Source organism: Mustelus asterias, chromosome 22, assembly GCF_964213995.1.
Source record: "Mustelus asterias chromosome 22, sMusAst1.hap1.1, whole genome shotgun sequence".
NCBI lineage: Eukaryota > Metazoa > Chordata > Chondrichthyes > Carcharhiniformes > Triakidae > Mustelus > Mustelus asterias.
Genome location: NC_135822.1, coordinates 37,362,723 through 37,389,145, shown reverse-complemented (window position 1 = coordinate 37,389,145; position 26,423 = coordinate 37,362,723). Strand labels below are relative to the sequence as shown.

The 26,423-nt window shown below is 43.6% G+C and overlaps 1 protein-coding gene across 1 annotated transcript; it reads left to right on the top strand.

Moving 5' to 3' along the window:
- The first annotated feature begins 563 nt into the window (after positions 1-563).
- hp1bp3 (heterochromatin protein 1, binding protein 3) lies at positions 564-25,948 on the top strand. Its single transcript, XM_078239164.1, has 12 exons — positions 564-802; positions 4,809-4,899; positions 7,973-8,117; positions 11,326-11,479; positions 13,844-13,987; positions 15,281-15,364; positions 17,517-17,671; positions 18,497-18,587; positions 19,092-19,251; positions 20,801-20,912; positions 23,153-23,287; positions 23,819-25,948. Exons 2-12 carry the CDS (start codon positions 4,833-4,835, stop codon positions 24,090-24,092), a joined length of 1,521 nt encoding a protein of 506 aa, XP_078095290.1. The 5' UTR covers positions 564-802; positions 4,809-4,832; the 3' UTR covers positions 24,093-25,948.
- Positions 25,949-26,423: the final 475 nt, after the last annotated feature.

The window sequence follows — 26,423 nt, the reverse complement described above, 5'->3', positions numbered from 1 at the left end:
CCCATTCAAATGGAAAAAATAGAATGAAACAGACTATTTAATGAAGTGTTTTTGAACACCATGGTTAAACATTGAAAGGAGAAGCTGATCCTGATCTTTAGTGCAGTCACTCTGATCTCACTCCCCTGCGCCTTCTACTTTGTGACTAAAATCGCGGTAGTTCCGAAACATCCTGCCTTGTTTGCCGCTGAAATTTAAATCTACCACCAAAAAGAAAATGCAGATTTTCATGTGAACTAAAGCAAATAGTAAAATCAAAGCTAAACGGCAGGGATGCTATATGAAAGTCGTGTGCCATTTTGTTTCGGGGCAAAATCAGCCCCAGCGAGGGCGGTTACCTGTGAGAGTCACTCGCCGCCATCTTTGTGTGGGGCATCGGGTTCCCCCACCGCGGGCAGCGGTTATACCTGAGCGCGGCAAAAGCCATCCGCTGCCATCTTCGTGAGGGGCAAACCCCCCTTTGGCCGCCATCTCGCTGAGGGGCAAACCCCCCTTCGGCCGCCATCTTGGTGAGGTCGAAAGGAAAATTAAACGGTCTTTGCAAAAACAGTTTTTAATTTTTTGTTTAAAAAAGGCACTAAGTTGGGTGGAAGCCCATCGGCTTGCCCACCCGATGCCCAGCGCGCCGGGGGTGGTGGTTTGAATTTTGGAAGAGGATTTGTGCTGTTGTTTTTGTTTGAATGTGTCGCGCGCACTGTCGGTTGGGTGACGGTGTTTCCGGTGGAGGGGGGAGCGGCGGCAGAGACACAGACACACACACACACACAGAGACTGAGGGACACACAGACTGAGAGAGAGGAAGGTAAGGAGGCACGGCAGGCCCGCAGCCTGGGCTCTATCCCCCCGCCTCGGGCGGGCGGGCGCGGGGCTTTCTCGGACAGCAGGGTTATTCTCGCAGCGCCATTTTGTGGTTGGGATTTTTAAAATAAAAGATACCCCGGGGGGGGGTGGGGGCGACACGGCCGCCCTCAGCAATCCCTGCGGGGGGATGGGGTGGGCTGTGCCCAGCGGCCTGTGTGTGCGGATGTGCCCGAGTTAGTTGCAGGGAGGGTGGCGATGTTATGGGGGTGGGTGGGTGGGTGGGGGGGTTGTGTGTGTATTTGTTTGGGGAGGGGAGGAGGGGGATGAATGAACGAGTTTGTTTGCTTTTGTCGAAGTGGAATGGGACTGAGCATGCGCCACTTGCAGGGACCGAGGAGGGAAACCCCATTTCATAAACATCCCCCCCCCCCTTCTGCCCCCCCCCATTCCACTTTCCAACCCCTCTTCGCAAAAGGGTGCACACCTCACGCAAACCCACCCCACTCCCCCACCCAGTGTGCGCCATCCTGCGTGCGCCCCTCGCTCCCCCATCCCGTGTGTGCCCCCACCCCGCGTGTGCCCCTCCGCTCCCCCCCACCCCGCGGGTGCCCCTCCGCTCCCCCCCACCCCGCGTGTGCCCCTCCGCTCCACCCGCCCCGCGTGTGCCCCTCCGCTCCACCCGCCCCGCGTGTGCCCCTCCGCTCCACCCGCCCCGCGTGTGCCCCTCCGCTCCACCCGCCCCGCGTGTGCCCCTCCGCTCCACCCGCCCCGCGTGTGCCCCTCCGCTCCACCCGCCCCGCGTGTGCCCCTCCGCTCCACCCGCCCCGCGTGTGCCCCTCCGCTCCACCCGCCCCGCGTGTGCCCCTCCGCTCCACCCGCCCCGCGTGTGCCCCTCCGCTCCACCCGCCCCGCGTGTGCCCCTCCGCTCCACCCGCCCCGCGTGTGCCCCTCCGCTCCACCCGCCCCGCGGGTGCCCCTCCGCTCCCCCCGCCCCGCGGGTGCCCCTCCGCTCCCCCCGCCCCGCGGGTGCCCCTCCGCTCCCCCCGCCCCGCGGGTGCCCCTCCGCTCCCCCCGCCCCGCGGGTGCCCCTCCGCTCCCCCCGCCCCGCGGGTGCCCCTCCGCTCCCCCCGCCCCGCGTGTGCCCCTCCGCTCCCCCCGCCCCGCACGTGCCCCTCCGCTCCCCCCACCCCGCGTGTGCCCCTCTGCTCCCCCCACCCCGCGTGTGCCCCTCTGCTCCCCCCACCCCGCGTGTGCCCCTCCGCTCCCCCCACCCCGCGTGTGCCCCTCCGCTCCCCCCACCCCGCGTGTGCCCCTCCGCTCCCCCCACCCCGCGTGTGCCCCTCCGCTCCCCCAACCCTGTATGTGCCCCCACTCCATCCCATTTCCCTCGGCAAATTTCGCTGCTCTGCATTGGAAGATTTGGGGCAATCAGGTTGGTGTGTTGGTCGGGTCACAAATGTGCCAGGATTTTATCCCTAAAAGGCTTGAGTGGAGCTGGGTTTTTATGACAATCGTACAGCTTCTTGCTCAATATTACTGATAACAGCTATTTATTTCCTGAACACCAAAACCTCTTATCAAAGTCTCGCAAGTGGTATCCTATGTGTCTAACCGTGATAAACTATCTCTTCGTCCTCCTCAGTCTGTCTGCAGCATTTGACCATCCATCTCCTCCAACGCCTCTCCTCCATTGTCAAATGGAACTCGCGTCCATTCTATTCATTCAACCTAATTGTAGCCAGACATTACCTACAATGGTCTGCCCATTTTTGGTGTACCTCTACACAGATGACGCTCAACTCTGCCTCACTTCCACTTCTCACTATTGCTCACTCCTGAGCAGAAATCATTTCAGACTAAATATTGGAAAAACCAAAGCTAATGCCTTCTGTTCCTGCCCCAAACTTAATTCCTTGATTACCTAGTGCATCCCTCTCTCCTCTCGCTGCCAATTGTCCGAGACTGACCCAGACCTTTTGTAACTTTGGTGGCATAGTTGACTCTGAGATGTGTTATCGTTAAGACTGCCTATTTTCTCCATCATACATGACCCAAATCTGTCTCTTCCTCACCTTATCTATTACTTTTAGAGGTCCTTGTTACCATGACTCCATAATTTTGGGCTAATCCAAAACTGCTGCCTAGATCCTAACTCATGCCAGTTCCGTTAACCTTGTGTTTGCCGGCTTAAATGAGCTCCCAGTTAAACGACCCCTGACTTTAATAATTCAGATTCTTTTGTTTTGAAATTGCTCCTTGGCCTCACTGCTCCCTATCTCTAACTTTACCAGTTCTACAATCGGCTAAGACAGCAGTGCTCCTCCAATTGCGACCTCTTGCATATCCCAGTTTTAATCATTCCATCACTGGCAGTTGTACCTTTCAGCTGCTGAAGCCGCAAACTCTGGAACTCTTTTGCAAATCTTTCCATTTATCTTTCCTCCTTTCAAATTTACTCCTTCAACTAAGCTTTTCATCATTAGCCACATTATGGGACACGATGTAACATTTTGTTCAGTGATTGCCCTGTGTGGTGCCTTGGGACATTTTGTCAGTCATAAATGAATAGTTTGTTGTAAATTCAAATTCTCAGTTCGTAGAATCCCTGCAGTGCAGAAGGAGGCCATTCAGCCCATCAAGTCTGCACCGACCACAATCCCACCCAGACCCTATCCCCTTAACCCCACATATTTACTCTAGCTAGTCCCCCTGACACTATGGGACAATTTACCATGGCCAATCAACCTAACCCGCACACCTTTGGACTGTGGGAGGAAACCAGAGCACCCAGAGGAAATCCACACAGACACGGGGAGAATGCGCATACTCCACAAAGACAGTGACCCGAGGCCAGAATCGAACCTGGGTCCTTGATGCTGTGAGGCAGCAATGCTAACCACTGTGCCACCGTGCTGCCTGCACAGGTTGTTTTGAGACTTGAGCCCACGATCTCTGACATGTGCACCAGCAGTCTAGCAACATCGTTATACTGCCATAACCTCAGTAACTCAGAGGATTGAAGGAATTGAAGTAATTTGGGGAGCTTGTGCAAGTTTTTTTGTGTTGTATTAATTTGTTTGCCTGCTTTAGTAGTGGTGTTGTACTGAATGTGTGTCATTTGCTGCAACTGGGCACACTCTTGTCAATTCCCACCAACTTTCAATCTCTGAGGTGCTTAAGCTGCTTTTTACAGTGTTTTAAGACTTTCAGCAGGACAAATCCAATGTCTCAAGTCTTTGAACTTTGTGATGTCACAATTGACACTTAAACTCTACTTTGTGTGCTGGGTCGCATCTGTGTGTGATGACAAGTATGGCCCAATGTTATAACTTTTAATTAATCTCAGTAACTTGAAGGTTTCATCCAAATTTAGTAAATGTGGAGCAATTTTCGAATTTGTTCTTTGGAATTTGTACTCATATGAACCTAAAAAGATTTAATGCTAATCTCCAATTATAGATATTGTTGCCTTGAAGAAACTAGGCAAACCTGCTATTTAACTGCATTCTGACAAAGCCATGTTTTTGCAGGCTTTTGAAAAGGTCAGTCTAAGCCCTCTTGAATTGATAACTTAATCTCATTATCATATCAAAAGACATGGATATCATTGTATAGCTCAATCTGGCAATTGTCTTCAAATTCAATGTTTGATATATTTTTGTTAGACATCGATGAAGCAGGGAAGTGATATTATATTAATTGTTTTTTCAGTAAGTATTATTTCCATTATTTTGACACTCTTTTGTTTGAAATCTTTCTCGTCCAGCCATAAAACTTCCAGATGAACTTCTCTGCTCGTTTACTGAAACTGGAGGAGTTGGACTTCCTGTGCAAAAATAGTTGGTGCACACAAACTCACTAAACTGGCAGCTGTGGAGCCAAAGTGTGCCAGCCCTTTTGTCATTTTATCAGTTCCCTGCTCATAATTGTTGGTAAATTTTATTTTGCCAGGTGTGCATTTGGAATAGTACTTTGGCTTAATCTATTTTCTACTGTCTCTTTAACAGATCATTGAGAATAACACTGCAGACATGCCTATTCGACGGAATGCTAGTCCTTCTGCACAGGAAACTCCTGTGAAAAACAAGCCTACCGCAGGTACAAGTTCCACTGAAATCTTGTGTGTGTGTGATCTGTTATGAATTATAGTTGGTGTATGTTACATTGGGACAGTGTCCCTTTAAGAAGTGAGTCACGTGAGCATTTGAAGGTTTGAGCACTGGTGGCACCATTAGCCAGGTTCTGGGCCTTTAGTTTCAGTCCTGTATGGAGCCTTGCTCTGAATAAAAACTCCTTGTTCAGTACAGCAAACCATGAGTTGCATTATCTTTGGTTCTGACTGTGGCCTGGTAAATTGCCCACTACAGAAAACTAACTATTGCCCATGGTATTCAATGGCATTACCATTGCTGAATCTCCATTATCAACATACTGACGATTGCCATTGACCAGAAATTGAACTGGACTAGCCAAAAAGGAACTATGGTTACCCTCTGTCTCCTATGGCCAATGGCTTGGCCATAGGAGACGGAGGGTAGCGGTCGAAGGGTCTTTTTCCGGCTGGAGGTCTGTGACCAGTGGTGTTCCGCAGGGCTCTGTACTGGGACCTCTGCTATTTGTGATATATATAAATGATTTGGAAGAAGGTGTAACTGGTGTTATCAGCAAGTTTGCGGATGACATGAAGATGGCTGGACTTGCGGATAGCGACGGGCATTGTCGGGCAATACAGCAGGATATAGATAGGCTGGAAAATTGGGCGGAGAGGTGGCAGGTGGAATTTAATCCAGATAAATGCGAAGTGATGCATTTTGGAAGAAATAATGTAGGGAGGAGTTATACAATAAATGGCAGAGCCATCAAGAGTATAGAAACACAGAGGGACCTAGGTGTGCAAGTCCACAAATCCTTGAAGGTAGCAACACAGGTGGAGAAGGTGGTGAAGGAGGCATATGGTATGCTTGCCTTTATAGGACGGGGTATAGAGTATAAAAGTTGGAGTCTGATGATGCAGCTGTATAGAACGCTGGTTAGGCCACATTTGGAGTACTGCGTCCAGTTCTGGTCGCCGCACTACCAGAACGACGTGGAGGCGTTAGAGAGAGTGCAGAGAAGGTTTACCAGGATGTTGCCTAGCTATGAGGAGAGATTGGGTAAACTGGGCTTGTTCTCCCTGGAAAGATGGAGAATGAGGGGAGATCTAATAGAGGTGTACAAGATTATGAAGGGGATAGATAGGGTGAACGGTGGGAAGCTTTTTCCCAGATCAGAAGTGATGATCACGCAGGGTCACGGGCTCAAGGTGAGAGGGGCGAAGTATAACTCAGATATTAGAGGGATGTTTTTTACACAGAGGGTGGTGGGGGCCTGGAATGCGCTGCCAAGTAGGGTGGTGGAGGCAGACACGCTGACATCGTTTAAGACTTACCTGGATAGTCACATGAGCAGCCCGGGAATGGAGGGATACAAACGATTGGTCTAGTTGGACCAAGGAGCGGCACAGGCTTGGAGGGCTGAAGGGCCTGTTTCCTGTGCTGTACTGTTCTTTGTTCTAAGAGCAGGTCAGAGGCTAGGAATCCTGCGACGAGCGACTTACCTTCTGACTTCCTAAAGCCTGTCTACCAGCTATAAGACACAAGTTAGGAATATAATGGGACACTCTCCACTTGCATGGATGAGTGCAACTCCAACAACATTCGAGAAGCTCCATCCAGCGAAAAGTAGTCTGCTTGATTGGCACCCCTTCCACAAACATTCACTTCCTCCATTACCAATGAACAGTGGCAGCAGTGTGTATCATCTACAAGGTGCACTGCAGGAACTCACCGTCTTCTTAGGCAGCACCTTCCAAACCCAAAACCACTACCATCTGGAGGGATAAGGTCAGCAGACAGGTGGGTACAGGAGGGAAGTTCCCCTCCATGTCACCCACCATCCTGACTTGGAAATATATCACCATTCCTTCACTGTTGCTGGGTCAAAATCCTGGAACTCCCTCTCTAACAGAAATGTGGGCATACCTACACCAGAGAGACTATAGTGGTTCAAGAAGGCATCTCACCACCATCTTCTCAAGGGCAATTAGGGATAGGCAATAAATGTTGGCCTAGCCAGCAACACCCACATCCCATAAAAAATGAATTGGAAAAAAATTACATAAGTCATTGAAGGGGCTGGGCATGCCATGTTGAGAGAGCAGTTAATAAAGCATATAATATTTTGGGCTTTATTATAGGGGCACTGAGTGCAAGAGTAAGGAGGTCATATTGAATTTGTATAAGATGCTAATTGTGCCTCATCTGGAATACTGCACCCAGTTCTGCCATACTTGAAGAAGGATGTGCCGGCATTGGAGAGAATACAAAGGAGGTTCACAAGAATGATTGCTGGGATAAAAATCCGTAGCTGTGAGGATAGATTGGAGACTGTTTTTCTTGGAGAAACAAAGACTGACAGACTTGATAGAGTATTTCAGATGCTGAGGGATATGGACAGGGTAAATGGTGCGAAGCTGATACACACAAGAACATCAAAAATTAGAGGGTGGTTGGAGTCTGGAACAAACTTCAGATGATGGAGGCAAGTTTGATCAAGGTATTCGAAAGGAAATTGAATTACTAGCTGGAAAAGAATATGCAAGATTACAGGGATATGGCAGGAGAGTGGGACTAGATAGACTGTCCTTTCAGAGAGCCAGTGCAGACTTGATGGACCAAATGGTGATCGTGTAAAGACTCTGTGACATTAAACTTTTGTTCAGAGTTGAGCCCCTCCCTGGTTTAAGATGACAGTTACCTGATAGGTATGTTATGCAAATGTTATCTGGAATTATTAACTATTACCAAGAAAATGACCTAATTGATATAAATTGAAGCTAGCTAGCAATAGGATGCTTACTAATTCTCCACTAATAAACTGCAAGGTAATAGCTAGTTAAATTGCAACTGTACCCCAGCATTGGAAAGGAGGACCCTTAAGCATTGGCTCTGCCCAACCATTCCTAAATGCTCTGGACTTAAATGTGGGTGTGTGCCGATGGCAGTCTGCATTGGGGAAACATAATTTCAGTTTATTTCGGAGACTCTTAACTCTGGTGTTCAGTACTGATATTTGTCAGATACCATGCTCCGATTTCACATTCTCGCAGAATAACTGCCCCTTTCTCTATAAGATGCTGATGTGACTTCCGAAGAATCTGTGTCAGCAGAGGAGGAACCAGAAAATGACACTTCAGCCCAGGAGGAGGAAAAGAAAGAAGCAGAAAAAAGTGGTGATGAAGAGAAAGAAACCAAATCTTCAGAGGAGCCTAAAAAGGAGTAAGTGATTCTGTGGCAATTGAAAAAATGTACAGATTCAAATTGTGATGGTAACATAATCACAGTTATTAGGAACTTGCAGTACAGACTCTGGTCACTATTGTAGCCATGATCAGTTTTAGGTTTAACAGAAGAGTCTTTATTTTTCAGCGTCTGTACTACAGTTTTCCTCAATCCAACATTTTTGCAAAGCAGCTCTGCTAATGTAGTTTTTCATATTCCTCTTTCTAAATGGGTAGTTTGGAGTGAACGCAAAAGACTAGGAAACCAAGTCAGGGCAAAATACAGAATGGAGCAAATAAAAACCAGCGGAGCATGAGGGTATAAAGATTGGAGGGAGAAGACAGGAAAATGGGATTGTGCAAATCCTGTCACTGAGAGCATTGATTTTACATGGGCAGCAAGGGCTGAAGCTTCTAAAGCAACCAAGAAAAGAAGAGAACTCAAAAAGTACAATATTTAAATGTTGGACTGAGCGGAGCATGCAGGACACCCAAACAGAATGTGCTTTTCAGGAGAGAGGAGATGGCTGTCATTTTCAGGAACTGCATATGTACATTGCCAGTACTATCGCTCTCCTTCCTGACCCCAGCACCCACATATGAAACAGTTAATACGTATCAGTTGAACATGGTTATTTGTAAATTAAAACTTGTTTTCAGGCCAACTTGTGATGGCCGCTGGCTAATTCAAAATGCTGATATGGGCTTCAGACCTGTAAAAGCTAAAGCTGCTGGGATGCTGCATATCCTCATCAACTGCGGCAGGCTATAGGGGGACTTGGATTAAATCGATAATTATATTTGTTGTGCTGTTCTACAGTGAATCTACTTCCTTAGCTGAGCTGTAGCAGTCTCACCTCTTGAACAGAAAATTGCCCCTTTGAGCACAATGTCACATGTTTTGGGTTGTACTCTGACTGTCAGCCAGTTACAGAAGTTCTATAATGTTGGTGTCATTCCATTCAGATATTGAATCAAGTCCCCCACTTGCCTGTTCCTATGGTGTAATGGACATAGTGCCATGGGATGCTTCATGGGTTCTCCCAAAGTTCTGATCAAGTGATCATCCTTGTCAATGAAGTTAATAATTTGATAAACATAAAGAGAGTTCTATGAATCATTTAAAATACATCTACCTGGCAATATGGAAAATTGCCCGTGTATGTCCTGTCAACAAAAGCAGGGGAAATACAAACAGGTCAATTATCATCCCATCAGTCCCATCAAGTGGCAGTTACTCAGCAATAACCTGCTCACTGACACTTAGTTTGGATTCTGCCAGGGTCACTCAGCTCCTGACCTCTTTACAGCCTTGGTCCAAACATGGACAAAAGAGCTGAACTCTATTCATGATTGGCTTAGCGGTAGGAGACAGAGGGTGATGACAGATGGCTGCTTCAGTGACTGGAGGCCAGTGACCAGTGGTGTACCACAGAGATCCGTGCTGAGCCCCCTATTGTACACCGTTTATATAAATGACACAGATTACTATGTGGGGGTTAGGATCAGTAAGTTTGCCGATGGCACAAAGATTGGCTGGGTGGTTAACAGTGAGGTTGTGTCCTGGGTTACAAGAAGATATAGATGAGATGGTCAATGGCAGATAAGTGGCAGATGGATGGAATTTAACACTGAAAAGTGTGAGGTGATGTACTTAGGAAGGAGTAATTTAACAAGGAAGTGTACTATGAAAGGTCTGACACCGGGAAATTCCAAAGAACAAAGGAACCTTGGCATGTTTGTCCATAGATCTCTGAAGGCGGAAAGGCAGGTTAATAGGGTGGTAAAAAAGGCATACGACACACTCGCCTTTATCAATCTGGGTATAGATTACAAAAGCAGAGAGGTCATGGTGGAATTGTACAGAACTTTGGTGAGACCACAGCTGGAGTAATGTGTGCTGCTCTGGTCACCACATTATAGGAAGGATATCATCGCACTGGAAGGGGAACAGGAGAGATTCACCAGGCTGTTGCCTTTGATGGAACATTTAAGTTATGAATAGGCTTGGCTTGTTTTCTCTGGAGGAGAGAAGACTGAAGGTCGATCTCATTGAGGTGCTCAAGATTATGAGGGACATGGACAGGGTGAATAGGGAGCAGCTGTTCCCCTTAGTTGAAGGGTCAGTTACAAGGGGACACGAATTAAAAGTGAGGGGTGGGACGTTTAGGGGGGATGTGAGGAAAAGTTTTTTTTCCCCAAGAGGGTGGTGATGGTCTGGAGTGCACTGCCTGGGAGGGTGGTGGAGGCGGGATGCCTCACATCCTTTAAAAAGTATCTGGCTGAGCACTTGGCACACCATAACATTTGAAGGCTATGGGCCAAGTGCTGGCAAGTGGGATTAGGTGGGCAGGTCAGGCCCTTTCATGCGTTGGTGCAGACTCGATGGGCCGAAGGGCCTCTTCTGCACTGTAGTATTCTGTGATTCAAGGTGCAACTGCCCTTTTGACATCAATGCAGCATTTGAATGAGTGTGATGTCAAGGAGTCCTAGCAAAACTGAAGCCAGTGGGAATTGGTGGGGACACTTCTCCACTGGTTGGAGACATACCTAGCACAAAAGCAGTTGGTTGTGGTTTTTGGAGATTAATCATCCCAGTGCCAGGACATCACTGCAGGAGTTCCTCACCCTAACCCTCAGGCTAGCATCATAGGCCCAACCATGCACCTCCTTCAGATTCCTTTCATCATGAAGTCAGATATGAGGATCTTTGCTGCACAATGTTCAGCACTATTTGCAACTCCTCAGATACTGAAGTAGTTCGTATCTATGCAGCAAGACCTGGACAGCATTCAGGCTTGGGCTAATAGGTGGCAAGCAACATTCGTGCCACACAAATGCCAGGTAATGACATCTCCAACAAGGAAAAATCTAACCATATGCACCTGACACTCAATGGCATTACCTTCGCTAAATTCCCCCACTACCTAGGGGTTGCCATTTGTCAGAAGCGGAACTGGACCAGCCATATATACTGTGGCTGCAACAGCAGGTCAAAGACTGGGAATTCTGTGGCAAATGGTGTTGACATCCAAGATCAAGAGCAGTTATGGATGGGCAATAAATGCTAGCCTAGCCAGTAATGCTCACCACCTATGAAAGCATAAATTTAAGAAAAATATCCATTAAGATTTTATGTAAATGAGATATTGTTTCTGAGAGAATAGTGAGAAGCATTAAATCTTTGTGATTTGTGACCATGACAGAGAAAAGGAGCCAACCAAGGATAAGAAGATTAAGAAGACCATTCCATCTTGGGCTACATTGTCAGCCAGTCAATTGGCTCGAGTGCAGAAAAATTCTCAGATCGGTAGTACTGCACGACCAAAAATGGATGCTATTGTCATAGAAGCTATTAAGGTAAGGTGGAAAGTCTTTTCCAGGTGTTATAAGCTACTCAGCAACTTTTATTAAGTATTATCAAATTTTAAGCAACTGGTATCCCTTCATTATTTTTGCTTGATATTTAAATCATAGAAACATAACAGATGTAGCTTTACCAATGTTTAAAGCCCATATTCTGTTGCTTGTCACTCCCATAACAATGTTAATCAACAGGTGTTGACACTTTGATCTCTTAAGTCAGTCAGTCGTGAGTTTAAACCTTGGGGCTTGAACACATGATCCAACATGTTGAGGCAGAGGATTTGGGGGAAGAAGCCTGGAGCCTAAGTGGCTAAAGGCACCGTTGTCAATAATGGGGTGAGGGGGCTGAGTAAAAGGGCAGTTAGAATAACAGCGTATTGGACTGGTGTTATAGGGTTAGCAGAAATTATAGACATTGGTTTTAATGATGATGAGATTTAAATGTAAGGGGAAGAATTTTTAATTTAGGTGTTGCGGGACTGGTCATCAAGAATTAGGCAATGGGTAAGCAGGATGTAGTGACAGATGAGGTATAAGTAGTTGAGCTGTGAAGTTTATGGCATGTAGAAGATACCTCCGGAAGAACATTCGAATAATCAAGTCTGCCAGTGTAAAGTGGCATACATGAGGGTTTTCAGCAACAGTTGGCAGAGAAATACAGTTGATATACTGATTGTGGAAGCAGCAGTCTTTGAGTTGGACAGAATGTGCGGTTGGAAGTTGAATTCATTGTTGAGCAGGCTGCTGAAATTGTGAACAGTCTGGTTGAGCCTGGGGCAGTGACTCGGGAGGGGTTGGATTTGATGGTAAGAGTAGAGTGTGACAGATCAAAAACAATGGTGTTTTAGTCTCGTCAATAATTAAAACATTTTGCAAAAATAATGTGTTTGCTTCCCTTGTGTCTGCAAAGTTATTTAAATATTGTCTTTCCCATCATTAGGCAACTCAAACTCAACCCTCTTTTGTTACTTTCAACTTGTATCCGTTTGATGAATAAAACTTGAATTTATATAGCAATTTCACATACTCTATGAGTCGCAAAGCACTTTACAACCAATGGTATTTATTGTTACCAGTACAATGTTGGAAAATGCAACACCAGTTAACGCACACAAACAGCAATGAGATCAACATCCAGATAAACTGTTCTAGAGGTGGAGTTGAAGGATAAATGTTGGCCAGGGTACTGGGAAATCTCCTTGGTTCCGTTAGGAGTGCCTTTGACAGTGCAACATCCTCTCTACGCTATACTGAAGTAGTCTCAATTTTGTGCTCAAGCCTTTCAACTGAGCTTGAAACCATGGCTTTCTGGCTCTTGTGAGAATCATACCCTAAGCATTACCCTGAAGAATAAAACTCGATGTCAAGCAACTAATGCAGCTCCATGTTTAATAACACGCAGCGGGGCAAGATTAAAAACGACAAAATATTGAGGTGGAGAATCGAGCTCTCCACCTACAATTACGACATCTTATACCGGCCCGGGAAGCTCAATGAGCCCCCAGACGTCCTGTCCCGGGGAATATGTGCCAGCGCACAAATAGACCAATTGCAGACTCTCCACAACAACCTCTGTCACCAGGGAGTCACCAGGTTTTTTCACTTCATTAAAGCCCGTAACCTGCCCTACTCCATTGAGGAAGTCAGGTCTATAACCAGACACTGCCAGGTCTGCGCAGAGTGCAAGCCGCACTTCTATCGGCCAGACAGAGCACACCTCATAAAGGCCACCCGCCCTTTCGAACGCCTAAGCGTCGACTTCAAAGGCCCCCTCCCCTCTTCTGACCGCAACATATACTTCCTCAACGTCATTGACGAATATTCACGTTTCCCCTTCGCTATTCCCTGCCCGGATATGACCTCGGCCACGGTCGTCAGGGCCCTGCACAGCCTCTTCACCCTGTTCGGTTTCCCTAGCTATATCCATAGCGACCGGGGATCCTCTTTTATGAGTGATGAGCTGCAACAGTACCTGCTCTCCAAAGGCATAGCCTCGAGTAGGACCACCAGCTACAACCTGCATCAGCCCTGGGCACAGGTCAGCTGTAGCATTCTGATTGGCACCTTGGACTTTGCAGATTGTATAGGAGTGACAGCAAGTCTTTACAATATTCTTGCTTATTAATTGGTATCTGAATGCTGGCTCATGATCTATAATCTCAAATGTTTAAAGTGTGGGGCGTATTTCTGTAGGATATCATGAGTCATTGGTGGTAATTGCCAGCAATCAAGTTAGTAGTTTGGTTAAAATCGAATGTCTTCTTTGTAAGATGACAATTGTAGTGGGTTGCTTCAGTCCAGCAAATTACATGCTAAAAAGGAAGTATTTTGAAATACTTAGTGTCTCTCTTTCTTCAGGCTTGTTTTCAGAAGTCTGGTGCTTCTGTTGTTGCCATAAGAAAATACATCATTAACAAGTATCCATCACTGGAATTGGAGCGCAGAGGATATATACTAAAACAAGCCTTAAAACGGGAGATACAACGCGGTGCTATTAAACAGGTAATTGTTAGATTATTTTATGAGAAACCCTCTTCCTCCCCTGCCAATCTCTCAATGTCAATGAAGTAAAATTTAGACCCTATGAGATGAATAGGACTGGATTCCAATTTGATAATACATAATAGATGAAGAAATTTAAATGCGTCCTGGAAAGATGGAATCATTTTAAACTTTTTTTCCTCCTTTTTCTTTTTATATTTCTTTCTCCATCATCCTCTCCAGAATATGAGGTAATCTTGCCACTTTATAGATCATTGGCAGCTGGAGTTTGTGGGCAGTCTGCTGCCACAGTACAACTATTGAGAAAATGATTGAGGGGCTGAAGGGACTGGATTCTGAGGAGTAATTATGTAAATTGCATAGTGGGACTTGCTGCAAAAGAGATGGTTGAGAGGCTGTACAGGTGCAATGTTTGAGATTCTAGAGGAGCGAGTTAATGGAGACAAATGACGAGCTATTTCATCTTGTCAGGAACAGCAGAATCCGAGGAAATGCCAGTCAATGAAGAGGAGTAAATGCAAAACTATCTATGGAAAGTTTCAGTGAGCAAGTAGTCAGTCTGTGGAGCATGCTCCTAAGCCAGATGGTGGAAGCTGTTAGCATTGATCGATTCAAATGCAAGTTAGATTTCTTGCATAAAATAATATTCTGGGGTGCAATTTATGACTAATTTGAGATGTGACAAGTGTAACATGCTTGGGAGTAAAGAGGTACAGTAACCTATTCTCACAGCTCTCTTGGGTTTTCCTTGCCTCCAACCAGGGTCTGTGTAGACTATTTGTTAGAGATTGATTGCTGTGATTAATCAAAAACTCCATAATCTCTTATACTTTACAATTACCACGGTGAAGTGGATGAATATTAGTACACTAATTCTTGTATCCTTTTTTTCTTGCTGGCTCACCTGCTACTCGGGAGATCATATTTGAAGCTGATATATTGAAGCTTTGTTCTGTGTCCAGCCAATGTTGTGCTTGACTCCAGCAAGCTTGGTGGTACAAGCTTTCCTCTGTCAGCCGTGGTATCTCATTACGCTGAGTGCATTAGAAGTCTGAATTTCAGTGAAACCTTTATTCCACAATGCTGAGATAGTGACTTCAAGGTGTTTTGTTTTGTGAAATGTCACTAATACTTGTGGGGAATTTTCCACTTACTGTGCTGAGCAAAACAATATTTTTGCCAGGTAGTAGAATATTCAAGTGCAGAATGGTATTACTATTGACCTTGTTTGAACTGATTCACAGCATGCTACCTGTATGTAATGTGCAGTAATCTTGCATGTGCCCTTTTCAGGTGAAGGGAAAAGGTGCTTCGGGGAGTTTTGTGGTGGTTGCAAATGCAGGAAAACAAACAAATAAATCAAAACAGGATAAAAAGGTAAATAAGTGCTTGCAACTGGTATACCAGTGGAATTGACAATGTTTTGCATGCCCATTTTTCTACCACAATAGCTAACGCCTATTGCATTGTTCATTGGGTCAGCAGTGCAGCTGTGTTGTTTAGCAAGTGCTGAGCCTGACCTATCGCAAGACAAATGCTCTAGTAATATCTATGAGGAAAACAGTCACACTAGGCAAATCCAAGAATGTGTAATGTTGCTGGCTCCAGGTTCCCTTAAGTGTGTTTGCATCTATAAAGTCCTGGTGGGCGATTCTCCAATCCCGCTGCGCTGATTTTCTAGCACGGCGAGGTGGGAGATTTCAGCGGGGCCAGATTAGCACGATCAGCGCTGGGTGTTCGGCCCTCAGCGGCGCCATCAGCTCCACAAAGGAAATAGGCCCGGAGCTGCATATGCAGGCACGTGGTAATTTTAGTATCATTTAAATATAATTAGCAGGCCTGGGACTGAAGTCTCTGGGCCCGCTAGCCTCTTAACCACACCCTCCCCCCCGCTGCCCCCAGGAGTATTTTGGGATGCTGGCAGACAGGGGCCACTGTGCATGCGCTGATCTCAGGTGCTGACAGCTCAGCACTATGCTGCCAGCATCTCCAGCGGGGATGGGCCCCTCAGACTGATTTCCAATGTGATTCATGCTAGTGCACTCTGCAGTGCACAGAGTGTGGGAGATTCTTCTCTGAACTCCCACTGAAAAAAAACAGCGTGATTTACTCCAGTTTTCACGTGAATGCATTACTTAGAATTTTTTTTGTGATAATCGCTCCCTGGACTATGTGGTGGTAATGATTATGAAATTGTCAGCATTCATCGTTATTACTCCAGTGAACCTGACTACGACTTCAGGAGTCTGCATAAGCACCGAGTACTGTGGAAAGGTAGAAGTTTCTGTTGGTGATTCTGCTCTGTTAGCGGGTGTACTGTTAAGGGAGTCCCAGAAAGCAAGCTATGAAGGTGAAAACTTCCACTCACACTTTAAAAAGCCTTGAAAAAGTAAAACACTTTGTTGAATGAGGTATAACTGGGTTTTTACCTTGGCTGCTTACCCTGCCATCTGACAGTAGTGACACCTAAAAGTACCCTTGACTTGGCGCCAGATTTAAACTGCCATCAGGAAGGGGAAAACCACAACATTGCTTTGTTGCTGACTGGAAAATACAGTCCAGCATATTGGAAATCTGGAATATGTTAGACAAGCAAGAATTGTTTGGGTTCAAAGGGCATTGACCGGTCTGCAGTATTTCATGTTTAAGATAATTGGGCCGTTCGTATTTTGTTTATGCTGATACAAGCAAAAGAATTGAAAAGTATACCAAGCAAACAGGAATGAGGCTCAGATTTTGCTGAAATATGTGTAAATTGCTGTCTCAGATCTGTTACGTTTCTATAATGAACTGGTACATTTTCATTGAGGAAGCATTTAGTGGTCCTGATATTCAAGTCACAATCGGTGCCTGAATATTTCTACATGCTTAGCTTTTTAAGTATTCCAATCTCGCACCTGTTCTTGACAGTCATATATTCATGTAGTGAGGATTTCCATCACTCCAAATTAAAAGGATGTGAAATTTCATTCTGAACAGAATGAACTACTAATGGTTCCATTGCTGTGTGCTCAGTCCTGCAAAAGTTCAGACCGTAGCCTTACTGAAGATTTCAACACGTTTGGAGTTTTTGAGAGCTACTGCTTGAATGTTGGTATATATTTAGAGGCGGCAACTGGTTGTGGCTTTTTGAACAACACTTCAGTTATTATTTTTTGGTATAGTTTCCTGTTATGTTTGGCAGTCTAGGATTCCTGAGAGATTTTAGTTGATGAGATCTTGGTGATCTTCACATTATAAATGGACTTTCCCCTTGGCATTAGCAGTTTTTCTTCAGGATTTTTTTTTTTTTTCAAAATCTTCTTGGCCAGAATCCTCCATGATTCAGCAAAGAGCCGTATTGATAACTTTTTTCAGTTTTCAGTACATCCATAAGCTTTTCCAGTTGGAGTAGGATCTTGATCACCTCAAAACTTGCAAATAATACCTCTACACCAAAAACTTAATATGGACTGTACAGGACGCAAGTGGTTTTTTTTACAAACAAATGTTCTTGTTTTTGATCAAGCTTAGTATTCTTTTTATATAGAAAACCACTTCATCTGGACCAATGGAGCAGCCAATAAAACTGGAGGATGCTCTACCACTGGCATTCACAAAGCTGTGTGAACCTAAAGAGGCATCATACAGTCTTATCAAGAAGTATCTTCTTCAATATTACCCCAAACTGAATGCAGAGAGCAGGTATGAAAGTAAAAATTCCTGTTGGCGTACTTGCCCAAGGCTGCAACGAATGTGAAGCACACACAATTCCTGCTTTGAAAATGGGCCAATTTTTTACCATGATCTGGCCTTCATTCTCAAAGATCAGTCACTAAAGATATGAAAGTTATCCAGTTGCTGAAGTGATGTAACCAGGTCAATTTCTTAAATTGTTGGAAAACTATGAGTTTCAGCAAATTTAACTGAACTTCAGAAATATGGATTTTGCTCCGAAATGGAATGGAGGTCAGCAGAGTGACATGAGGAGGAATAAGCTGCAATTTAAATGTGTAATGTTGGTAAACATAGAGGACCGCAAATGTTGGGATGGGAAAGAAGAGGTGGAGCAACAATGATGTTTGTGTAATACTAAAAAATACTTTGGCCAATGGGTACAAGGAGCAATGATCAAATCGAGAGCTTTCAAACTCTTCACCTCTTCCCTCCATCCTCATTATTTCTGCTTCTTGTTCTACTCTCTCTTCCCTGCCGGCCCGGCCATCTGGCCTTTTCTTCTTCCTATCTCTCACTCTCCTTTCTTTTGAGGGGATAGAAATCAAGCGGCTAACGACCAAGAATGATGCCTGTATATATTACATCTGTTGCATTTTTGGCACAAGCATTTTCTCAGAAATCTGCCTTTTTAAAAATACATAGTAGACTGGTCAGCAAATTCATTTTCATTGCAAGCCATTATGCTTCTGGATGTGGCTAGCATGTCTCTTATGTCACCTTTTTTGAGAATTTGAGTTGTGCTATAAATCATTTCCCACACCGAAAATGCATTGATTGTGTGCTTGGTTGCAGGCCCTATTTGCTCAAACAGGCTTTGCAAAGAGCTGTGGATAAGGGTCAGCTGGAGCAGATCACTGGCAAGGGAGCATCGGGCACATTCCAGGCAAGTAGTCAGTGAAATGCACATACTCAGGAGCTCTTTGGGTCTAGTTTGTGTCGCTGCCAGTTTGGGATGAATACATGACCCTGCTGCATTTAAATAGATTTTTGTCCTACCTCTGGTAGGTGTTTAGAAGTCACCCTGATTATTTTGCCCTGTTGGTTGGAATTTTTTTAACTGGTTGGAGTAGGTCAATGAAGACTAGCATCCTGGCAGCATTTGTTTAGTTATCTGATATTCTAATTGTTAGCTCCCATGGCAGTTTTTGGTTTGAGCACAAGATGGAGCACTTTACAACAGTGATCCACCTGAAGGAAAGGAACATTTGCAGTTGCATCTGTTTAGTTGCATGAACTCAATTTCTAAGCTGTAAGGAGAAGTCTGCATTTTGGCTGCATCTGCAGTACAGCTTGATGGTTCCACTAATTGTTTATTTGTGAAAATAAAAGAATATGGATCCTAGAGACTAAGATTGCATACACTGTTTTAAATCTCCCCCCATTGCAGCTCAAAAGGGTTGGAGATAAGCCATTGCTAAGTGGAGGTCCATTTGAGGATGCAATCCTTAGTGCCATAACTGCCATGAATGAACCTAAAACCTGCTCAACAACAGCTCTTAAAAAATATGTCTCGGAGAAAGTTCCTGCAACAAATTCTAATTTCCAGAGTAAGTCATACACCATCTCTAACATCTATAACTTGTATTATTTCAGTAAAAAAAAATTTCTATGAATTATTGCCTATGAAATTAACTTGCTATCTGAAAGCTGATTGCTTAATTGGGAAAACAGTATAGGCTTTTCCTGGGATGTTGCTGCTACCTGGGGAGTTGTTAATTTGCAGTTTTACCTAGAATGTGTTTTGCCCTGTTAAGTTAAGAAAATTTATATCAAAATATTCTTTTCAGTTAAATTGCATTCTTGATATATTTTTACCCCCACTTCTAGTTTTCAAAGTTACACAGAAATCACAGAAACCCTGCAGTGCAGAAAGAGGCCATTTGGCCCATCGAGTCTGCACCGACCACAATCCCACCCAGGCCCTACCCCCATATCCCTACATATTTACCTGCTAATCCCTCTAACCTATACATCTCAGGACACTAAGGGGCAATTTTAGCATGGCCAATCAACCTAACCCGCACATCTTTGGACTGTGGGAGGAAACCGGAGCACCCGGAGGAAACCCACGCAGACACGAGGAGAATGTGCAAACTCAAGCCGGGAATCGAACCCAGGTCCCTGGAGCTATGAAGCAGCAGTGCTAACCACTGTGCTACCGTGCCGTTTCCCTTCATCCACAGCACCATCCCCAACATGCTCCTGGAAGAGACAGAACAAAAATACTCATATAGCCAATTCAGGATACCTGGACCAGAAATTTATCTCCAACTCCTGAATGGCAATCAGACAAGTCCCAGGAAGACCCAACTCATCGACAACCCAAAATCACTCCTGCTTAGATTTCTTTTTCTAAAAAAAGGTGCAATGTCTTTAGTACAAGAATAGCAAGGAAAAGATCTTCACTCCCACCTCATTGAGATATTGTTTATTCCACAGTTCCTTTTCCCTCTGACTAAAATAACTATTTTGTGCACCCATTCCCCCTCAATCTTCTGGGCCCCATCACATTAAACCCATTGATGTGCTAGCAGCATCCTGAAAATTGTGGAATACTTGAATCAGGCCCTCTCTAATTCTTTGTTTATCAAGTGAACTTAAGACATGAATCTATCATTGTTCTGCAATACTCTTAGACCAGGGATTATCTCCATTGTACTTCTTTGTATATTCCCAATAGAGTCGCCACATCTTTTTTGAGATAAAACTATCAGCAAAGTGCACAATACTCCAAATGATGTTGCACTATTGAGGTATCAAGCTCATTTTTTGAAATGGAGGTGATATTACTTCTTGGTGCTTAAATTTGTGCCTAATCAGGAACAATATGAAGCACGGAAATTAAAATGGTTTCCTTCTTCACAGAGGAGAAAGTGTTCTTTAGGGAATGTATGATTATGACAGTTAAAGTTTTTGTGATAAAATTTTGCACTGTGGTGATGTTGCAACTAGGCAACAGGCATATAATTTTTGGGATGCAGAAACTGAAGTTTTCTTCTGTAGCTTTTTTCTTTGCTGTTTGTAGGCAGGATGTGTATGAAACTGGTGACTTTTAACATTCCTATTTTGATGAATGTCCTACGTTGTCATCTCCAGTGCATATGCTGAAGAGAACTCTGCAGAAATGTGAAAAAAATGGATGGATTGAACAGATTTCTGGGAAAGGATTCAGTGGCTCCTTCCAACTTTGTTTCCCGTTCTACCCCAGGCAAGGAAGCTTTTAATTAACAAAAGATTTTAGAACACATCCCATATCGGACTGATAGTTACAGTTTTGATCAGAAATCTTGGATCAGTTGTAACTTCTGATTACACATGTATTTGGCCATTTTCTGTAGGCATTCTGTTTCAGTGAAGCAAATATGAGTTCCATGGCTGATTTTGTATTTAAACACATTACTTCCTCATTCATTGTATATCCAAAGGCAAAAGGGGTGGTTCAGGATGGAGTTATTCATTTTGTACAGTGTCTAAGAAATTTGTTATTTTGTCACTTCCAAATTCATTTAGTCCTATGTTTAGTTTTGACTGTTAACCACTCAAAGGGAGTTGATCACAGTTTTTAATGTTACACTGAATATACTGGTTCAACCTCAACTGGAATATAATGTCTATTACTGGGCACTGCACTTAAGAAAGGATGTGAAGACATTGGTGAGAGTGCAGGAAAGATGTACAAAAATGGTTCTAGGGATGAGTGAGTTTTGTGGATAATTGGTGAAGCTGGGACTGTTCTTCTTTGTGAAGGAAGATTTGAGAGGAGGGGTGTTCAAAATCGTGATTAGAGTGGGGTTTCACAAAGTTTGAAGAGTTAAAAACCAGAAGACGTCAATTTAAGGTAATTGGCAAAAGAACCAGAGGTGAGATATGGATAAACCTTTTTTACATAGCAAGTGGTTAGAATCTGGATTGTACTGCTTGGGAGTGTGGTGGAGGCAGATTAAATTGTGGCTTTCAAAAGGGAATAAACACCTGAAGAGGGAAAAAATTTGCTGGGCTCTGGGGAAATGATGGGTGAGTGGACCCGCAGAGTTGCTCTTACAAGAGAGCCAGCATGGACACAATGAGCCAAATGACCTCCTGTGTTATATAATCATTGTGTGATTTTTCTGATGTATTTTGTAGTGTGCAAATCTTAGTTCTGTAAATGCTGCTTTTGATCTAACAGTTTTGGCTTTGAAATCTACTAACAGCACTACCCTGGTCAATATTTGCTCTTTTTGACACATTTTAATGATTTCAGCTTGTAGAAAGTTCCTTTACATTGTTCTAACAGCAGTCACTAGAAGTGGACCATGTTGCTTATACTTTTGTATGTTATTTGATCTTCCCCGGCAAAGGTCTCTGTGACCAGAGCTGATTTATCAGGAGTGTTAAGAATTAAATCATTAACAGCAGCCCTCGTCATGATGCTTTGAGGCATCCTATCCAGATCATTTGTCTTTTGCAGTTACTGTTTTAAGATCTATGACAGGAACTTTACAATTGGTTACACAGGTGCTGTATAATTTACAGTTCTACCTATGGAGCCCAGGCTTGCACTGATATTGCCTAAGGTTAACCCTGTACACCAACTAACTTGATTAACAAGTTAGATAGTAGAACCTTTAGAATCAAACGTAAAACAGGGTACATTAAGGGAGGTTAGATTGTTCCACAGCCCCTCGATCAAGATATTAAAAACTCCTTCAATATTTCCTGCTTTGGCCCAGCAATGCTGTCTCAATCAGATAGCTTCAAACAAGTACTTCAGTGATGGTATGTTCCATTCTCATCTGTTTAATGCTGCTAGTTTTGGTATTTTGTGTACACCAATGTGAATATGAAGTTATTTGTAGTAGATAAGGTCTTCAGCATCCTTCAATCACTGCCCTCTGCATGTATACTGTTCTTTCAATCCTGCTGTATGTTTAATGACAAGGTTAAACTTTCAACTATCTAATTTGCTGCTCCTTCTGATGTGCTGCTTAGAGCTGTTCATTTGTAAATATGTTATATTCTCTGTTACTCTGGAAGTGTATCTAGTACCTTTATAGGCAAAGAAATGAATGATTCAAACAGCCTTGTATTCTTGAGTATGGAGAAAGACCGGAACAAAGTGAATTTCTTAAAGGAATCGTATCCTTGTATATTCTCCTCTCCTTGTGTATCTGGAAGTTTTGAAGAAAAAAGAAATGCCACAGGAACAAAAAAAGTAACATCTCCATTTGTTAGTTTTTAATTTTTTTGTGATTTAAAGTAATAATTTCCTCAGCTTGATTTAAGTCTTGTACAACCTTAAAATACTTTGATTATTCCTATTTGTGATAACTTGCTGTTTTACTGCATACGAGCAGGATACCCCAAGCTACATCTCTAGAAAATTCTAGAAAAATTGCCGACACTAAGGTTTCTTTGTATTAAACAAGAAACTAATTGTGATGAAATTTTCCTACCATTTTTCTTTAGTCCTAGTGTCCTTTTCCCAGAAAAGAAGCATCAGGAAGAGGAGGAGGAAGAGGAGGAGGAGGAAGAGGAGGATGATGAAGAAGAACGGTCAGAGTCCGAAGAGGAAGAATCTGACGACGAACCACCTAAGAAAAGGTATATAAATTGTATTTATCACTGCATATTTCAGTAGTGTAAATTTGAGCCAAAGCAAAGACTTCCATGTAATAAATGAGCATCATTGTACTGACCAGTGTACGCCATCAATTATGAGGTTAAAAGCTCTGACTTGCGCCAATAATTGAAAGGGGCAAAGCCTCAGCTAAGATAAAATTGAAAACATTCGAGATATAAAATAGTGAGAAATGATTAGAAATACACAGCAAGCCCCATCAACCAACACCTGGAAAAATAAAAGGTGTAGAGTCTTCATCAGGCGCTGACAAAGGACTTGAAGCGTAAAATTTTACTTTCCTTAACATTTCCTTGTTGATACGATAACAACAGACGGACATTTAAGTGATTCCTTATGGCAGGCAGTTCTAAAACTTGCTCTTTCAATTAAATATTCAGTGCAAGTTGCTTGATAATACACCAGCAATGTTGTTGTTGACACATCACCGTATTTTTGCCATTTGATTGCTGTTTATAGACTGGTCAATATTTCTCATTTGCAATCTGAAACAGGCACAAGGCAGTTCCACGAGCCAAGGCTAAACTGCAGAAACGAAAAGCTGCCACGCCGAAGAAAGCAGTCGCTGCTAAGAGGAGCACACCGTCAAGGAAAGGATCAGCAAAAAAGGCAGCTAAAAAGTCCAGGCCTGCGCCAGTGAAGTTGGCCAAAAAACCAGCAGCGGTTAAAAAATCTCGGCGTGGGTCTCCTAAAGTATCTCCGGCAACCCCAAAGAAGGTGAAAGGACCTGTCAAGACCACAAGGCATTCGCAGAGGCAGAGAAAGTAGCAAAGACAAAGCTGGAATGCTTTTCTTTGGTGGTGCATGTTTTTGTCATTTGAAACACGCCACGTGACACGATACTTTTCTGCAGCTAACCTAGAAAAAGTAGAAACTTATTTTTAGATAATTATGTAGAATGCTATTTTAGATAAGCTGTTGGACATCAACTTGTTTCAAGAAGGTTTTTATTAGTTTAATGGGTTTTAACACTTTATATTTAAGTGTGTGACCTTATGATAAAATAGTTGGCAACACACTTGGTTTTTACCTTTTAAGTGGGGAGCAAACAAAAATGCTGGTTGACTTAAATGAAAATCATGATTTTGGAAAATTAATTTGTTGCTGTAATCATTTAGAAGGTAATATCTGACCTCCATAATTGATGGATCCCTCCTGGGGAAACAGTGGTGTAATGGTAATGTAATCTGGAGGCCCAGGTACAGGTTAAATTCACACCATGGCAGCTGGTAGAATTCAATTATTAAAATCTAGAATTGGAAGCTAATCTTAGTAATGGCGACAATGAAACAGAATCACAGAATACTACAGTGTAGAAGAGTCAGCCCATCGAGTCTGCACCGACGCATGAAAGGTCCAGACCTGCCCACCTAATCCCACTTGCCAGCACTTGGCCCATAGCCTTCAATGTTATGGCGTGTCAAGTATTCATCCAGGTACTTTTTAAAGGATGTGAGGCATCCCGCCTCCACCACCCTCCCAGGCAGCGCATTCCAGACCACCACCACCCTCTGGGTAAAAATATTTTTCCCAAATTCCCCCCCCCCCCCTAAACCTCCCACCCCTCACTTTTAACTTGCGTCCCCTCGTAACTGATCCTTCAACTAAGGGGAACAGCTGCTCCCTGTCCACCCCGTCCATGCCCCTCATTATCTTGTACACCTCAATCAGGTTGCCCTTCAGTCTTCTCTGCTCGAGAGAAAACAACCCAAGCCTAACCTCTTTATAACTTAAATGTTTCACCAAAAGCCTGGTGAATCTCCTCTACCCCCCTTCCAGTGCGGTCACATCCTTCCTATAATGTGGCGACCAGAACTGCTCACATTACTCCAGCTGTGGCCTCACCAAAGTTCTGTACAATTCTGCTTTTCTAATCTATACATTGATTGATAAAGGCGAGTGTGCCGTATGCCTTTTTCACCTATAATAAAAATCCATCTGGGTCACTAATGCCCTCAGGGAAGGAAATCGGCCATCTTTACCTGGTCTAGCCTACATGTGACTCCAGATCCACAACAATGTGGTTGATTTTTAGCTGGCCTTGCCAGTGACACCAGCATTTCATCAAATAATTAAAGAGACTTTGGGATAATGTTCTCACTAAACTGTGTGCACACACGACAACTTGAATGGTACCACACAGACCTTGTTTTGTGTTAAATACCATGCACAACAAATTTTAACAGTAATGCATTCAAAAAGCTGACCATATGCAATAACAAAATTTTAGCAGGAACATTAGTTGGGGAAGGTTTATTTGTGCCATGGTATAATGAGATTAGACATTACTGCCTTGGCATTGGATTGTGAAAACTAAAGGAGAAAACTTCAAAAGTAAAGATGAGACCGGATTATTTTAGCATCTCTTTGTACTTTGAGGTCATGTATTATCTTAAGTTCATTAGCATTGTTCAAAATCCCTGTATAATTTGTATTTGAGATCAGTGTAATGAAATCACCCTGCACATACTGTATGTGTATTGATGAATGTTGCTACTCAGTTTTACTTTTTGATAATTGCATTAGTGTCAGATTTGTTGAAGTACAGTACTTGCATGCAGCACCATTTTGTTAAGCTTTTTTCTGTAATCTTGTCTCACTTAGTAAAAATACTGTACATTGTATATTGTTGTCAACAATCCTTTATAGCTGGTCTTGCCCACGTTTATCTTGAATTGTTGCAGTAAAGTTGGCCTTGGTTTTTTATTACTTATGAAGTGCTTTTAGGTTAAAATGACCATCCTTTTTATGTGATAAAGAAGGAAGAAAAATTGGAACAGTGGTTTCAGTCCATTGTGTATCTATCAACCTGCACCAACAATGAGAGAAAACTGGCTGCTGCTGAACATTCTCCCCTCCCATCCCCCTCAAAAAGAAACTTGATTTTTTTAAATTTCCAAGAACTAGTAATGAAAGCAGAGTAGCCAATCATCGAATAACTTTGAGTTTGTTGGAATGAGGGAGTTTATCTGTGCAGGAACCTGGGGATACAAAGCTGAAATACTTTTGGACCATTACTAGTAGGAGGATGTATTGGCATCTGAGTCCATTTGCATCAACAGTTAAATTATAACCGGGCATTAATCTAATAGTGCATGT

Coding starts and splice junctions, on each gene's coding strand:
- hp1bp3 (XM_078239164.1), top strand. CDS start 4,833: ATGCCTATTCGACGGAATGCTAGTCCTTCTGCACAGGAAACTCCTGTG. Junction 11,480..13,843: donor TTGTCATAGAAGCTATTAAG/GTAAGGTGGAAA, acceptor CTCTTTCTTCAG/GCTTGTTTTCAGAAGTCTGG. Junction 20,913..23,152: donor TGTTTCCCGTTCTACCCCAG/GCAAGGAAGCTT, acceptor ATTTTTCTTTAG/TCCTAGTGTCCTTTTCCCAG.